The sequence below is a fragment of the Neoarthrinium moseri genome (assembly GCF_022829205.1).
Source record: "Neoarthrinium moseri strain CBS 164.80 chromosome Unknown scaffold94_Wmoseri_CBS_16480, whole genome shotgun sequence".
Classification (NCBI taxonomy): Eukaryota; Fungi; Ascomycota; class Sordariomycetes; order Amphisphaeriales; family Apiosporaceae; genus Neoarthrinium; species Neoarthrinium moseri.
The window spans coordinates 24,414-40,105 of NW_026055208.1; the positions used below are offsets into that span (position 1 = coordinate 24,414).

At 56.6% G+C, this 15,692-nt stretch overlaps 5 protein-coding genes across 5 annotated transcripts; 3 read left to right on the forward strand and 2 right to left on the reverse strand.

Moving 5' to 3' along the window:
• Nucleotides 1-322: 322 nt before the first annotated feature.
• JN550_012761 (uncharacterized protein) lies at nucleotides 323-1,426 on the forward strand (the record flags this gene model as incomplete). Its single annotated transcript, XM_049311272.1, has 3 exons — nucleotides 323-352; nucleotides 414-528; nucleotides 588-1,426. The coding sequence occupies 3 exons, from the start codon at nucleotides 323-325 to the stop codon at nucleotides 1,424-1,426; spliced, it is 984 nt and encodes a 327-aa protein (XP_049165243.1).
• A 1,506-nt stretch (nucleotides 1,427-2,932) lies between these two features.
• JN550_012762 (uncharacterized protein) lies at nucleotides 2,933-3,841 on the reverse strand (the record flags this gene model as incomplete). Its single annotated transcript, XM_049311274.1, has 1 exon — nucleotides 2,933-3,841. The coding sequence occupies one exon, from the start codon at nucleotides 3,839-3,841 to the stop codon at nucleotides 2,933-2,935; it is 909 nt and encodes a 302-aa protein (XP_049165244.1).
• A 1,795-nt stretch (nucleotides 3,842-5,636) lies between these two features.
• Nucleotides 5,637-8,785, forward strand: JN550_012763 (uncharacterized protein; the record flags this gene model as incomplete). Its single annotated transcript, XM_049311275.1, has 3 exons — nucleotides 5,637-6,116; nucleotides 6,192-6,287; nucleotides 6,347-8,785. The coding sequence occupies 3 exons, from the start codon at nucleotides 5,637-5,639 to the stop codon at nucleotides 8,783-8,785; spliced, it is 3,015 nt and encodes a 1,004-aa protein (XP_049165245.1).
• Nucleotides 8,786-10,185: 1,400 nt separating this feature from the next.
• Nucleotides 10,186-12,010, reverse strand: JN550_012764 (uncharacterized protein; the record flags this gene model as incomplete). The annotated part of the gene is made up of 2 exons (XM_049311276.1): nucleotides 10,186-11,351; nucleotides 11,404-12,010. 2 exons carry the CDS (start codon nucleotides 12,008-12,010, stop codon nucleotides 10,186-10,188), a joined length of 1,773 nt encoding a protein of 590 aa, XP_049165246.1.
• A 1,395-nt stretch (nucleotides 12,011-13,405) lies between these two features.
• Nucleotides 13,406-15,247, forward strand: JN550_012765 (uncharacterized protein; the record flags this gene model as incomplete). The annotated part of the gene is made up of 1 exon (XM_049311277.1): nucleotides 13,406-15,247. One exon carries the CDS (start codon nucleotides 13,406-13,408, stop codon nucleotides 15,245-15,247), a length of 1,842 nt encoding a protein of 613 aa, XP_049165247.1.
• Between the last annotated feature and the right edge of the window lie 445 nt (nucleotides 15,248-15,692).

Sequence of the window (15,692 nt, forward strand, 5' to 3'; positions counted from 1 at the left end):
CACGCCCGGCCCGCGAAGCTCGTGGTCCCCTCCCCTCCCTTACTCACGAGCCTGGAGTCCTATGTCCCATTGTTCGACTGCCTGGAGCGCGCGCAGCTTGTCTTGATTTTCCAGCGGGTTAACTGGAGAGCCGCATGAATCAGCCTGCCCGATAATTCGACTTCCACCGGGCGAGGCAAACGACTACAACCACCAAGTAGCTACTTCTGTGTTCTGCCTCTGCCTATAATCTCCCAAATGCCTTACCTGCGGTCCCGTTGCACGTTTCCCGTCTTCCTCCTTTCTCGACTTCTCTTTGCTGGATAAGCAAGCCACGCGCGCCATGGAGACTACTCTATCGGACCAAGAAACCGTAAGCTCAGAACCCCATGGACAGACGAGATCCCGAGTACTGACAAATGGTTGAACCTCAGCGCTTTGTGCTGGGGGAGATGATCAAAGCCAGCTCGGTCGATGTGCCAGTCCTGGCCGAGTTCATCAAAGCACACAGTGTAGAGCAGAACTGGATGTTTATGCAACTACCCATTGGTATGTCTACCTACCACTTGCTGGCCTTCTGCCTAGTGTATGGCTACTGACAGCACAAGGCCGCAATATGTATCAGTGTATGGGCGCGGTGGAGAAGATCCTCCCGGTCCATTTTCCCCAACCCCCGAATCTGTCGACATTGAAGCGCAAGTCTATAGGCGAACAAAGCGACCAGCCGTTGAAGAGACAGGCTATTATCACGCCTACCGAGCCAAATTATCCACCACGCAATATTCAACCTCGTCCGCCTGCAAATGGCTACGCAGCTGTTCCGGTCAGCAGCCCGTCTGTGACGAGCACCGGCAAGAAACGCGGGCGGCCTTCGAAAGCAGACAAAGAAGCCCAGGCGCGTGCAAACTATGCGAGGTCCACGGAATACGCTCCCATCACTCCGGCACCGTTAGCTCCAGCAGTATTCGCGCCACAGAGAGAGTATGCCTCCTCGCCGGGATACGAGATCGTGACCAACCCACTGGACGCAAAGGGCAAGAGACGGAGCCAGTTTGGCGGCAACGAGATGTCACCTACAAGCGGTGGTTACCCACTAGCTTCACCGGCGTCCACTACCGAGACCCCTCGAGCGCTCCCGGAGCCGATGGAGCAGTTGAGACAAACACAGTCACCAAGGGACCGTGGAGGCCAACCTATCGACTCCAAGTCTTCGACGACTCGGGAATCCATGAAATATCCTTCTCAGGCCCAAGGACAGTCTCCGCCGCAGCCGAACACGTTACCGCCGATACAGCAAGCGCCACACCCTACGCCAGAATCGAGAGGACCTGATACTCTGAGAGTGATCGACCCTATATTCCCGGATCGAGATAGGTCGAGGAGTGCCTTTGACCCAGTAGCAAGGTCAACGCCTCCCGCACCACCAGCAGTCATCAACCGGAGCTAGAAGTGCCGGGGTGGTTTGTTTTTCCCTTTGCGGACCTGGGGACCGCAGGCTTTTTGTTCATTCTACCATTGCATGCAGGACTATACAGGAAGACATCCGGAGGCTCAGAGCCGTGTTGGTCGTTGTCCTTTCTTTTCTATCTGTTTCTCCAAGGGCTGTCCGGACAACCCCCCTGTAGATGTGTTTTGGGGTGTACCAGCTGGAACAACATCTGGTAGACTCCGTGTTTCCGTCTCTGAAGAGTATATAACTGCTCCGTCGCTGGTTGTGCGACTATGGAGCAGCTGGGCTTCGCTCGGCCTCTCAGATATTTCTCGTCTTGACATGTTCGCTTCTGCAGTGTACGACTCATGAGAAGCTACCGGACGGTTTTATACCCATTGGTTGCGGCATTTTTGGGAGGCAGCAATGCCTCCCTTTTTCAGGCATTCGATCATGATACCATGCTGCTGGTGCTTTTTTTCGATATCATTTTGATCTTTTTCGTGGTTTTGTAAATGTAGGGTATGAAGAGGGCGTTTGGGTACAAACTGAATTTTCGCGAAGGTTGGTGGGTACGGTATACGTATATACTTATAGCCATGAACTGAGTGTATGCCTACGGCATAAGTTGGAAAAAAAGGGGCAAGAGGTGTTTAACTCTCTTTGCGGGAGATTTCCCATATGGAGTGCCTTATTCACATCGATGACCGCCGTTCTCTGCGTTGTGATACGTATAGTATAGCCTCGTCATGCCAACCGACGCGTATAAGTTTGAAGAATTATGTACATGCCAGTGCCGTATCTCTACAGACTCTGGAGCTAAAGGCGTCCAGCGCTTTCCGTTGTTTATATAGCTCACTGCTTTCAATATAATGTATGTCATGTAGAGGCCAAGTAACTCAGAGCAGAGTATTCTCGCTCTTTGAGAAGTCATAGTCGACGACTCTGGGTGTGATTGCTGCTATCTTCCTTGATGAAGTCAGAAGGCACCGCCAGACCCGATCCAGCACATGTTTGTCTTTCGGCTGTGCATCTGAAACGCATGTACCTCGTGGGATCTCAGTGATGACCAAATTCAGGTCCTTAGATTTGCGAGGAGTAATCAGGCACACAGCCTGGTCACCACGGAATCTTATACGTAGCCTCGCCTCACGGGCTTGTACCAACGAGACCTCGAGTTGGGAAGTTCACTTCTTTTTCTGCGACCTTCACTCTGAGAAATAGCACATGTTTCGCGTAGATCCCAATTCCCTTGTACCAACCTAGGACAACAACAACGATATGCGAAGACACTTGCCGATATAGACGGCCGTTTTATCAAACTTCTAAGCGAGTTACGAATGCTTCGTAAGCTGCCTAGTTATGGGCTGAGGGCACTAGGCCATCACTGATGATGCCTACTCTTGTGGCTAGACTTGAAGGGCTATATCATTCAGTCATGACGGTTCATTGAATTTGAATATATTTTAATTCAACTAGAGTGACATGTAATGAGCTGGGTCCTATCCAGATACACGTATGCCTCTACTCATCATCTGACGACTCATCGCCCGCATCTCTTGCGCGCTTCTTATTCTTCTGAGGCACGGTCTTGGGCGCCTCGTCCTTGCGGACAAAGACATAGCTCCTGGCCGCGCGCTCCTCGCCCTTCCACCCACCGCCGACCTCGCCCTCCTTGTTCCTGACCACGCCCAGCGTCCGGGCGTGGTGGTAGCCCGGGTACGCGGCGGCCTGGAACTTGAAGCTCTGCGCGACCTGCAGGCCGGAGTGCCGTCCCAGGTCGCGGATGTTCCACAGCGTGTAGGGCTCGCCCTCGAACAGGGTGACGACGACGGTGCCGCCGGGCGCGAGCGACAGCAGCGCGCGCTTGAAGAAGGAGACGAGCAGCTCCTGGTTGTACCGCACCTGCCGGTTGACGTCCGTGCTCTTGCCCCCGACGTGCGGGAAGTTGAAGATGATGCGGTCCATGACGCCGGTCCCGTCCCGGCCCTTCTTGTCCGTGAACGGCGCCATCTTGGTCGCGTCGACGCCGAAGACGACCCGGCTGTCCTCGGCCTCGATCTTGCCAATGTTCTCCCCCACGTGCGGGTACTTCTCCTGCAGCTCTTCCAGGTCCTTCTCCAGGACGGTGGCCGTCACGTCAGCGCAGTAGTGGTGCTCGATCAGGGAGGCGGCGAAGCTGAGGTCGCCGTCGCCAACGAGGAGGATCTTGTCTTCGGGCGCAAAGGGTATGGTAGGCTCGGCGTGTTGCTGCTGCTGCTGCTGCTGCTGGGGCTTCGAGGATGCCCCCGAGGTCTTGGGCGTGCTATTGGAGCCGCCCGGCTTCTTTGGCTTCTGGCCGTGGCCCCCGTGCTGCTGCTGCTGCTGCTTCCCACTTACACCCTTCGGCGCATGGGAGGGGCCCTTTTGCGACAGCTTGCGACGCTTCCCCATTGTTGGCGAAACCGCGGGATTGAATGGTCCTATAACCACATGTCTTCTACCAGGAGCGTGTCATCTGAAGCCAGGGCGTTCAAAAGGCCGTGGCGCTGCGGACAGACAAGAACAGGTCGTGGAATGGCGCTGCCGTCGAGCAGCCAAAAGTTTGATATGTCGTCGCCAATTAGAGGAACAGTAACCAAAAAAAAAAAAAAAGTGTCTGGCATACACGCGCGTGCTGCAGCTGTCGTGTCCCACTTTCTGCGGCCAGGGCTCCCCCCGGCTGGCCGGCCGTCGAACAATATCCATGGATGCGGGTGGGCTATTCCGGATTTAGTGGCTATTGGAGGGGACAAGGGGCGAGAGCGAGCGAGCGAGGATCCCTCTCATTCTCAGACGCTGGAAGTGGGAATTTTTGCTCGCTATTGTCTCCCCTTGTACTGGGTACTTCCCAAGCTGTCGGGCACGCGGAAATGCGGCGGATTGGGAGGCACACGCAACGGACAGGGGCTATTGGAAACTCGGAGAAACTGTATGCAATGCGCATGTCGGTTATAACATGCTTTGACAGTGCCCTCTAGATCGCGTGCCTCTGGAGGGGAGTAGGCGTGATAAGACGGTTGAGCAGCTTTTGTTTGTACCATTAAACTCCTTTATGACGGGTCGTGACACGGCGCTTCTATTGCATCGCTCGTGAGCTGGAGTAGACTTGTTCAATGTGGTAAGACTGGCGGCGTTGCGCAAAGGGGAATGGCACTACGAAACAGTGTCTACGAGTTACGTGTCAATAGATTGAGCACTGCGCTGACAGGCTCGGATTACGGCATGCGGTGCCTTCACGTCAGCAGCAGCATAGCAGCTGTGTATCACGAAATCGAGGAGCCTTGCTGCACATTGCCTTCTGATCCTGTGCATCATTTCTTGTAGGCATCTCTCTGCATTCTGTTGGGCGTCGGTAGAAATTGAGTTCGCATACGGATCACCGTGACCTCGTTCGGCTTACACGCCCCCCGGGACAAGCCGGGCATCGAGGTTTCGCTCTTAGACACGACACGGACGCGGTTTGCGGCAGTCGTGGGCATGCACAGATAGCCTGCTCGTCTAAATTGGTTTATCGGGGGCCTTCAGACTCGAGCGACGACTCGACTGCACGGCTGCGAGCAGAATCGCAACCAGCGTTTCTGCCTCTGTCGGCGGCGGTCGTCGTGTGCAGCATTGCAGTGGCCGCCAGCGCCGCAAACGTTTATGCAACAATTTTTCGAGGTATTGGCTACTTGGGCGGCCAGCCCGGGTCCGTGCCCGCCGGCGGGCCAATCAGCGCCAGCCATAGCCCAGTCGTCCTGCGAAAAAGCGTGACTACTGATTTGGGGAAGGTGAGGCGCTGGCTTGTAATTGTTGTCTGGATGAGAAAAACTCACAGTAACGGCCTATTCAAGTCGATTGTCCCATCAATCGTCGCGCGCAGCACAATCCGGGCAGCATAATCTACGAATCCCTTGCATTCTGCTCTGCCGGCCGTGAATGGTTTCTGCTCTGGCGCCCCACGCCTGGAGAGGATAATTACGCATCAAACTTCCGGCCTCCTGGCCCTCACCCTGCCTTTACAACACTGCTTCACACGTCTTTCTACTCCCTTTCACCAACAACAGCCTCTACTACCCATATCACCAACCATCACTTCTCTCATCAGAACCTGCCTCAGCCGCATTCTCTCCCCGGCTGCTTTGTTTTTTTGCCGAGCATCAATTTCATATTCCCACTGAGCAGCCCGGAGAATCCCTCCACGGCTGCATGATCTCTCACTCTCATCATGGATGAACACGTCCAGGCAGCCGGCTCCCCGGCACCAAGTCCTGCGAAACCTACCAGAGGTGGTTTCAGAGGACGCGGTGGCTGGAGAGGAGGTCCTGGCAGAAAGGCCGTTGGTCGTAAGCCGGCCATGACCAAACGCGGTGGCAACCGTGGCAGAGGCCGTGGCCGGTACAAGACTTATGACCACCCGCGTGTCCAGGCTGCCTACGAGCGCTCCAAGGAGCTGCGAGACTTCTACTTTGATGTCGCCAACGCCATGAAGCCGGCTCTGGAGAAGCTTGCTGATCACACGCTCAACCAAATGATTGACAGTCCTGACGCTCACACCAAGGTGCCCGAGTACTTCACGGTTCAAACCGAGCTCGATGACAGGCTCGACGACAGCATCCAGCGCCTCGAGTCCGAGGAGACTGCTAAATACGACCATATTAACAAGACCTACCGGGACGACAACGATTTCTCCCAGAAGCGGTTCATGGTTAGTATCCACCTACATTCTGACTGACACACAGGCCTATCCTGTCTTGGCAGCCCAAGCTTACATTTACCTTAGGACGGCTTTGAGTATGTGACTGATGAGTTTCTCGACGGAATTCTGAATCGAATTACTCTGCTCGAAGAGCTTCGTCGCGAGGAATACCCTACAGATGTAAGTGCCAACTCGCCAATGACTTGATTGTCGTACAATGATGCTGACGATACTGTTAGCTCCCTGCTTCATATACCTTTGTCCAGGAGCCGGACGAGGTTGCCAAAGATCAAGGACCATATGTTATGATCCGCAATGGCGTTGAAGTCCCTTATCCTCATCTATTGGCGGATATCAAGACGTCGGCAGTCAGAAGTACGCTCGGCCGCAAGAAGCCCGGTCCGAAGCGGAAAGCTGAAGACGTGCCCGACGGTCAGCCAGAGTCCAAGAGGCTCATCTCTGGACCAACTTCCAGCGCGTCCCGCCTGGGTGTTCCGCGTGATGACACTGGCGGTGAAGCATCGACCCCACGGCCACGCCATATTGGAGGTCTCCTTAGTGCTGAGACCGAGCCGGATGGCGAGCCCGAGTCGAACGCACCGTCGCCCACTCCTCTCGAAGAAGGCATGTCTCCTCAATCCTCGCAGCAGAGTGATACTGCCACAAAGAAGGAGAAAGATCTTCCCGATCTACCTGCCGGCGCCTCGGAGCCAGACCAGTGGGGCACCAGGACAGTTTCCAAACGAGGTCCCAAGGCCAACAATCGCCTCATCATCCCGTGCCTATACGACTTTGATGAAGACGACATTGGTTTCCGCGACTCCACAAATGATTCCACGCGCAAGGCTAGCAAGAACACTCGAGGCAGGTTTCTCAATAAGCCGAATTCCCGATTCTGGCACCTGGACCAAACCATTCTCAACTACAACTGCCTCGACTATAGAGACGGTGATCTGGATCCTAAGCTAGTCAAGAAACACAACCTGCATCCCAGATTCGGTTTCTTCCTCCCCGACTCGATAAACGAGCAGGAAGCTCCGAAGGAAGACATCGACACGACCCGTCCTGTCGTCCTTGTCACACCAAATGGGAGTACTCTGCATGCATCGCGCACCGTCCGTGCCAGACTGATGGATAATGCTGTCAGGGAGGATCGTGGCCGAAACAGGATTGGCGCTATGGTTCAGGTGCTGAGACAGGATCTCGATCTCGACATGGAGGATATTACCACAGAAGAGATGCGCAGAAAGCAGCGTGAAGAACAGGAGAGACAGGTGTCCAGCGAGCCCGAACCCGAGCCTGAAGATGAAGAGGACACGCTTCTGGATGACCGCTACCAGGAGCCTGTCTTCGCCATCGATCCCCGTACTGAGCTGATGCGACAGCGTGGTACTGCACAGCTGCTCGACGCGGCACAGTCAGTGGAGGACGAAGAGCGCGCTCAAGAGGCCGCCATGAACCCTAGAGCCTCCAGGCCATACGATGCTGTACGCGATATTTTCGGGGCATCCGAACCTCCGCCTCCCATGCCAGTCCGCCACGTCGATACATATGGGCTTTCTGTTCTCGCCGATGTATCCGAAAACCCTCAGGCATACTGTGGCCCCGCGGAAGGGGTAATCATGAACGGCCCTCCCATGATGAACGCGTATATGATGAATGGACCTCACCATGGCCCTCCTTCTAGCTCGACCGGGTTCCTCCAGACAGCCTTGAACCCAACCCAGCCGTTTGCACCGATAGCACCTGCGCCTCCCCAGAGTTTGGATGGCCGGCCACCGACTCCAGTCCAACGAAATCCTTTCACGGGCCAGGTCAGCGGCAAGGGCAGTCCTGCCCTTCCCCCGCTACGACCCGGAAGACGCGACAAGATCAGCGGCCTACTTCTTGACACCCAAGCCCCTCAGCCTTCAGCGCCAGCAGCCCTTGCTGCACCATCAGCACAAACCCAGCCGATCGCTCCCATGGGACAGGAGTACGAGCCACCCCGAGCCATGATGCAGCCTAGCGCCGGAGCCTTCTACCCATCCGGCGTACATCACCCATTCCACAACAGCTTCTCTCCTCAAGAACCGGCACCGCTCATGTCCATGGCTCAGCCAGGTCCCCCCGGCCCCGTGCCGCCCATCGTGCCCAGTCAGGCTCCACCTCAGCATCTGTCCTCGTTTTCCGCCATGTCTCCGCCAGTCCCAGGACACGCGCAATTGGCTCCTATGCCTCATCAGATGGGCCCCTCGCCACCAACTCTTTCACAAGGGCCGTTCGATCAAGTGCCCCCGGGACCTCCTGGTGGACCCCTGATCGCAAACTCGCCGCCTACTACTCATCAGCGCGGTCCCTCATTGGGAGGAGCGGGACCTCTTCCTTCCCCCATCCCTGGTCTGGGGCCGGGTCCCGGTCCTGGTGGACCCAATGGCCAAAATGCTGGGAAGTATCGTAGAATTGCTGCAGCTCCCATCCCGTACAATCGCCAATGGCCTTCGAATGGCGGTACCGAGTTGCGCCTCTCCAGTTACGACCCGAAAGGCGCCATAAAGGACTACTCAGCAAACGAGCCTCCGCCTCGCACCGGACCCACCACCATCAGGGGATGGTCGGTGAATAACGGCCAGAGAAACCGCAACAGGGCAGGCTCGAGAAAGGAAGGATCAGTGGAGGATACCGAGTCACCCAAGTAGACTTCACACCTATTACGAACTTCCCACAAAATATAACGAAGAATCAGAAGCACTTCGATAGGCGCGATTCAGGGCCATTGAGCTCTGAGAAATAGCTGCGTAACCCTATGCTACGCAGCACTTGTACACTACAAAAACCAACAGCATCAGTCGGTGGACTCCACCACGGTGTGTTATCTTGTCGGCCAGCATCAGGGCCACATCTCGTGAGCGAGCAAAGAAAGAATGAGCACCTCTTCTTATTGGGGCGCTCACTGCCTCTTATTGTATACCATCCACGACGACGTTTCACTAGGACGAGGAGAAACAACGGGAGAACGAAAGGAGTTCTTCTCCCATTTGCATTTTGTACTTTTTTCCTGGTTTTCCTTTCGGAACAGCTACCCGCAGCATGCACGGCTGGTAGATAGGCATAGCGAACTCCTTGTATAGGAAAATTGCATTTTCATGGACCTTAATCTTTCACTGGTATCAATGTTTCCCCGGCATCGTGCTATGTCCGGTGACTTTCCTGTCTCCTGTGAATGCTTGTGAGCTCTACACCGCTGCGTGTTGCAACCGTGAGCTTTCGTAGCTGAAACAGCCTTGTTTCCACATACCTACCTCGATGTCTGTGACCAATAGACCGCGGGGTCAGAAACTGCGTTTGCCCAGCCTATCAACCGGTCATACAGTACGAGAACAAGCCACATAGTGCAACTTGGCTGGACACAAATGATTTCTCATGACAACGACCTACGGAAGTATTTCACAGCCTCCAGGCTCCTTATAGGTCCTGAACGGCAGAGGCCTTGAACGATGTGATATGGTCCATGATGACAAGACTCCTCGCCTCACATGCCCGATCCAATGCCTGGCAACGCACACAGGAGTAGAGGATCACTGCCGTAAAACATAGTAGCTAGATGTCCACTGCTGATCACGAAGACAACATATCAAGAGACTCGGGTACAGCACATGCCCGAACATACGAACCAAAGCGACAGGCACTTTTCGAAGGGGAAAAGGGGTGGTCATCATTTCATGGCCAAGTAATGTACAAAATTTTGGTTTTCCTGCGCGTTTCCCCCTCCCCTCCTGTCTACAGCCCGAGGCCGAGATGCAATGAATAAACGCGGACAGGGTGGACACCGCAGCGTGAACGACGCGCGAGGGTATTTTTCCACCCCTATCCTGGATATCCCCTTCTCAAGACCTACGGAAACCCCCAATCCCTCTGCTCTATATCTTAGGGAGGCCACGACAACCACAGGCAAAGCCGCAGCGCTTGTGCACTAGCAACCCTTCCTCCGGTACAGATTACGCAGGCACGAGGCCACCATCTACGCCTGGCCTTCCCTCAGGCACAGCCGAGCATCTGCGACCAGCTGGTCAATCTCCGCGATGAACTGCGAGTTTTCCTAGATGGCAGGATCGGGAAACTGCGGCAGCGCCGAGAAGTCGGCATTGGGTATCGCCATGGCGCCCATGTCGCCCATGCCGCCCATGTTGCCGCCAATGTCCAGCTGGGCCCTGCCGAGGCGCACACCGCCCGTGGGTTCGGGGTGGAGTGGGTACATGTCGGCCTGCATCCTGTTGCCGTCAAAGATGACCATGTTCTGGATGGGGGGCTGGCTGGCGCCCAGGACGTTGATCACGTCCTGGGCGAGCTGGCCGCCGAGGATGGCCGTGACGGGCGCAATCTCGCTGCCGATGTTCTGCAGGAAGCTGCGCAGGAACTCCGAGTTCAGGGTCTCGTTGGGCAGGCTGAGCATCTGATGGTTGGCCGTGGCGTTCTTGGTGAATGACTCGAGATCTGCGCGGTTGGGGCCCGGGTTGCGGTTGTTGTCGCTCTGGAATCTCCATAACGCCCGGAAGCAGGACAGCGCCGGTGTGACGGCCTTCAGGCGACGCTTGGAGCTTCTGTAGTCAACCGGCAGGAGGCTGGTCTCGGCCGCCAGATCCCAGGTAGAGTAGAGCTCACGCTTGGTCACGACCTCGATCTTCTTGTCGCCCTCTTGCTTCACCTTGACATCAACGACGCTGCGGGTGCGCGTCTCTTCGCCGACCTTGGTGTCAACGTTGCTCTTATCGCGTTGAAGCACAAAGTCGTGTTCAATCAGGTCGCTGAAGATATAGCCGTAGAGGCCATGGGATGCCGCAGCGTAGAACTGCCGGTTGTACAGGCGGGTTGCCGTGTTAATAAAGGCTAGAGTCATGGGGTTGATATCGGTCGCAATGACGATGTCAAAGGCTGCGAAATAGCTAGCACCTTTCGACATGATGCTGTCCGGGTCGGCGTAGACGCTGACGCGCGTGTTCAGCTTCCTGAGGTTCTCTGCAGCTGCCTGTGCTCGATTCAAGCCCAGCTGCGCCTGGGAGATACTGAAACCGGCACCCAGATCGGCTTCAGTGACTGCCTCGGCGTCCACAATGGTGAGGGAGCCAATGCCAGCCAGAATGAGGTTCTTCGCAATCTCACTGGCCAAAGCCTTCATGTTGATCAAGAGGACGTTGGCGCTCTGGATCTTCTGCTGCGCCTTCATGCCCCAGAGGCGGATCTGACGATCGTACAGGGCAATCTCATCTTTTCCGAGTCAGTATCAGGAACGGCGAGGGAACATGTGATGAGTGCCTACCTGCAGTGATCCCATTGCTGGTGCCATTCGTCGGCTGAGGCGGAAGAGGGGGGATACCCATCTGCTGGCCCGCCATCATCATCAAGCTTGGGTCGGGAAAGGCCATGCCGTTAGCACCATGCGGAAGAGCACTGAAGTCCATCCCTTGATTCGGCATCATGAAGCCATTCGAGTCTAGCTGCCCCATGGCGAGACCCATGCCCATGCCGTTAGGGTCCATGTGATGCTGATGGTGATGGCCTGGCAGGGGCAGCATGCTGTCTTGGCCTGGCTGCTGTGGGATAGTTGACGGTTGCGATTGCGGTTGCGGTTGCGGTTGTGGTTGCTGTTGCTCTTCCTGTGGAGGCTGCGGCTGTTCTTGAGGTTGCTCTTGAGGTTGCTCTTGAGGTTGCTCTTGAGGTTGCTCCTGAGATTGCTCCTGAGATTGCTCCTGAGGTTGGGCCTGGGATGGCGGCGGCGGCGGCTGCTGCTGCTGCTCTCGCTCGTCGGGAACAGCGCTGGTGGCAGCGGCAGTTGCAGTTGCAGACGCGTCACTGTTTGCGCTTTGGGCTGGTCGCTCCGGCATGGCTGCCGGGCTGGTCTTCTCGTTTTCCTGTTGCGCCTCCATCACGAGACCTCCGAGGTAACGATGCGTGAAAAAAAAGAACCGCGCAACTTGCGACAAGAGGGCGAATCAACAAATCCCAAGTCGATGATAAGGTGGAGGTACAGGTTGCGGGACAATTGGGATGTGATGCTGAAAGACGTAATTGCGGGAAGGCGCCTTTTCGTCAGTTCCAAGGCTACGTCTCGATAGTCGAGGCCTTAGGTGATTCGCATGATAGGACCTCAGACCCAGACATCCACTTATGATGTTGCAGAAAGGAAGATAGACGGCCTGGGGGCGCAGGCTGCCCGTTCCGACTCAGGTGAAGCAGACTCGGGATGAGCGCGAATGGCCTCGGGGTGCGATGAGACTGGCCCGCGGTTGCAGTTGTTTCCGCCCTGCCCTGGCCCAGGTTCACTCGAGAAATGCGAGGGCGCGTTTTGTATTCTGTCGTTTACGTTGAGCCTCAAGTTGGTTCGTTCCCAAAGAAACAAGACACATTAGCGGCAACTCTGGCTGACAAGGGGACAAGGGGACAAGGGGACAAGGGGCCGTGGCCACCCTAGCGCGGCCCGTAGCCCCGTCGCGGTTGGATTGCCCCCAGTTTGCCAGGCGCTCAGGTGCACCCGGAGCACACTGGAGGCGGCTTATGACGCGCGAGTTAAAGAGGTACTTCTCCGCGGTCACTGTTCCGCCTGTGACGCCCATGTCGGCCACCCTGCCACCCAGGCGGCCGCGTACACGCTAAGATTTGCGTCGTCCGTCGTTTCGGTCTCCCACGGGTTACAAGACCCCCGCGCCTGGGTCCAGCATGGTCTGTCCCGCCATGCTACGTAGTTAGAGTCCACTAATCAGCCCGCCCCGTCCCCTCTTTCCAGGCGCTGCTGGTGCTAAGAAAAGGTCCCGAGCAGCCCGTCCCAGCGCTTTGGCTGAGGTGAGGTGATCTGAATTTCCATTCCCGCAACCATCGACGTCGCCCCATTCCCCGGTCCCACGACTTGGCCCTGACTGCAAATCCTCAACGACCCCCCCGGCGACTGAGACACCAATCGGATATCTTCGTGGATATACCGTCGTGTTTCTGCCAACTCTGGAGACGGAAATTCCCCGGCTGGGGTCTGCTTTAAGAACTACTCTGCTGGAAGTCTATCAAAGAAGTGCCCGCGGCCAAACCTCAGCGCCAGACCTATATGTCCCGTGTCCTTTGTGCTCCATGGTAAATGGTGAGTGCGCCCGAATCCCACAACCCCTTCCGGCTGGCCCCCCGCGAGAGGTTTCACACACTCTCTGTCGCTCTCTTCGGTAGTTTCTGCCGACTTACCATGACCCTCAACCTTCAGTCCCCTTCCAGGACCTGGTCGCACCTGAGCACCAGGCAGCCTCTCGCAATCTTACGCTGACACACTTTGCTTTCCCATGGCGCAGTCTAATAATCACCCGGAGCGATCTGGCTCTGGCTCTGGTTCGACGTTCCGCTCTGCCGATGAGATTGTCCGCTCCATCCTCGATGACCACGCCGCTACTCCGTCCGAGATCAGTCCCTCTGGCGAGCTATACCGCGCCATCGAGAGGTTCCACGCCAACGCCCACCGCCGCTCGACTCTGGTGAACAGCGCCCGCCGGGACCTTGTCCGGAGCCACCTTAACCGCTGGGCTTCAGCATCAGCCTCGGCCTCGGCCTCGGCCTCAGCCTCCGAATCCCCCGCCCACACGACATCGCGCAGCGCCATGTCCTCCGAAGCCAACTCGCACTCGGAGCCGTATCGTAGGTTCTCGAGGGAGCCCCAGTCGTCTGATGCGCCTGGGCCACCATCCCTGCCACCTCTTCGTTCTCTCACGCGCAGCGGGAGGGTCTCGATCACCGTCGTGCCCAACAGAGGCCGGCCTGGGCGACCGCGATATGGTTCGTCCGACAGATATCCAGAAAGACAGCGGTCCGGTGCTGCGCATCGTGGAGGATACCAACTGTCCATTCTAGAGAGAGCCAGCATGGCCCGGGAGCACCTGCGCCGTACTACGAGGATAGGAGACCAAGACCTACAGCATCTGAACGACTTGGACGACGCAAATAATCAACTGCGGGCGCTGTTAGACTTTACTAACCCGCCGTCGCATCCCTACTCGGAGTTGTCATTTCCCTCACCGCCTCTGCAAGCCCAGGAGTCTACCGACGAGAACCGCCGCGTCAAGAGACGCAAACTAGACTCAGACCGCCCTTCAGCCGACTACAGGGGCTTTCGTTATGGCAAGTATGGCCAGGTCGAGCCGGGGCCTCTTACGATGGAGATCGTGAGCTGCGACGGCGGGATCTATTCGGGCGATGGGAACCAGAAACATGTGGTCGAGAATATCCTCAGGAACGATCATTCCGTGTATTGCACCAAGGGTCCGAGGTGCAACGTTGTTCTACGACACCAGGGCTCTACGGTATTCACTCTGAAAGAGCTGGTCATCAAGGCACCGCGGTCGAACTACACATCACCAGTACAGGAAGGAATGGTCTTTGTTGCGATGGAGGACGACAAGCTTCTGGCGCGGACGGCGCAGTACAAAATCCAGTACATACCATCTCGAGGCTCGCGCCGCATGGAGCGAGACGCACAGCCGCTGGCACCCATTCTCTCGATCAGGCACAACGAAGACGGCACGATCATGACTAGGGCGCAGGTTCGGGCTCGGCGTCTCTACGACATCGGCATGGATGACGAGGAAAACGAGGTCGCGCACATTCCCCAAGCATTCGAAACCTCGTCGCCCGACTTCCAGGTGACAACGGTGTGTAGCGACGACGAGGACGAGGTGTCCATGAGACCAGATCTGCAGCCGCCGTCGATTGGAGCACTACCATTCGAGAGGGCACTCGAGAGGCCGTTTGACAGCGACGACAGCAGCGGCGACGAACTGGCGGAGCATGGCTTTTATGATGTGGGAATGTACAGCCGGCGGCGGCGGCGGCGGCGCCGCCACACGCCGCCTCCATGGGAGCTGGGGGAAGAGGCCGAAACGGGGCTCGAAGGTACACCAGACGCCGCAGAGGAGCTGGGCCCAGGGGAGATGATGAGGCCTCACGCAAGATTCTTCATTGAAAGGGACAAGAGCAAATGCACCATCAAGTTTGAGCCGCCGGTGTCAGGACGGTTCATTCTGCTGAAGATGTGGAGCCCGAACCAGGACCCGACTTCGAATATTGACATCCAGGCTGTGATCGCGAACGGCTTCGCAGGACCGAGGTACTTTCCGTGTGTTGATTTGCGCTGAGGATGTGGTGGAATCCAGAAGGGGTGTGTTCTTGACAGAGGTCGATAGGATCCGCAATCATGTGTATGCACGTCCGGTATACAATGGGGGACAGAGTGCAGGGCGGTAACACAGGGCGGTAACACAACAGGCGTACGACTTGGGCATAGAGGCACGGACAGAATTATTAGATACCCGGATTTACGAGAAGTAAATGCATGATTCAAACTGACGCGTTTCTACTACACTTATGATCACCCTGGGGCTGGGCGAGTGCTGGACCGCATCCATGACCAACAGCACAAGAGTGGCATGAAAGTGCCTGGCTGCTGGAGACGTGGGATGAGCATCGCGGGGTTGAGGTTGTGGCTTGTCCGCATGGGGCGTCCAATGTGGGGTGCTGCCAGAATGATTCATAGTGATGCGCATGGCATCTGGACGGGTTGACGAGCTATCGGAGAAGGCC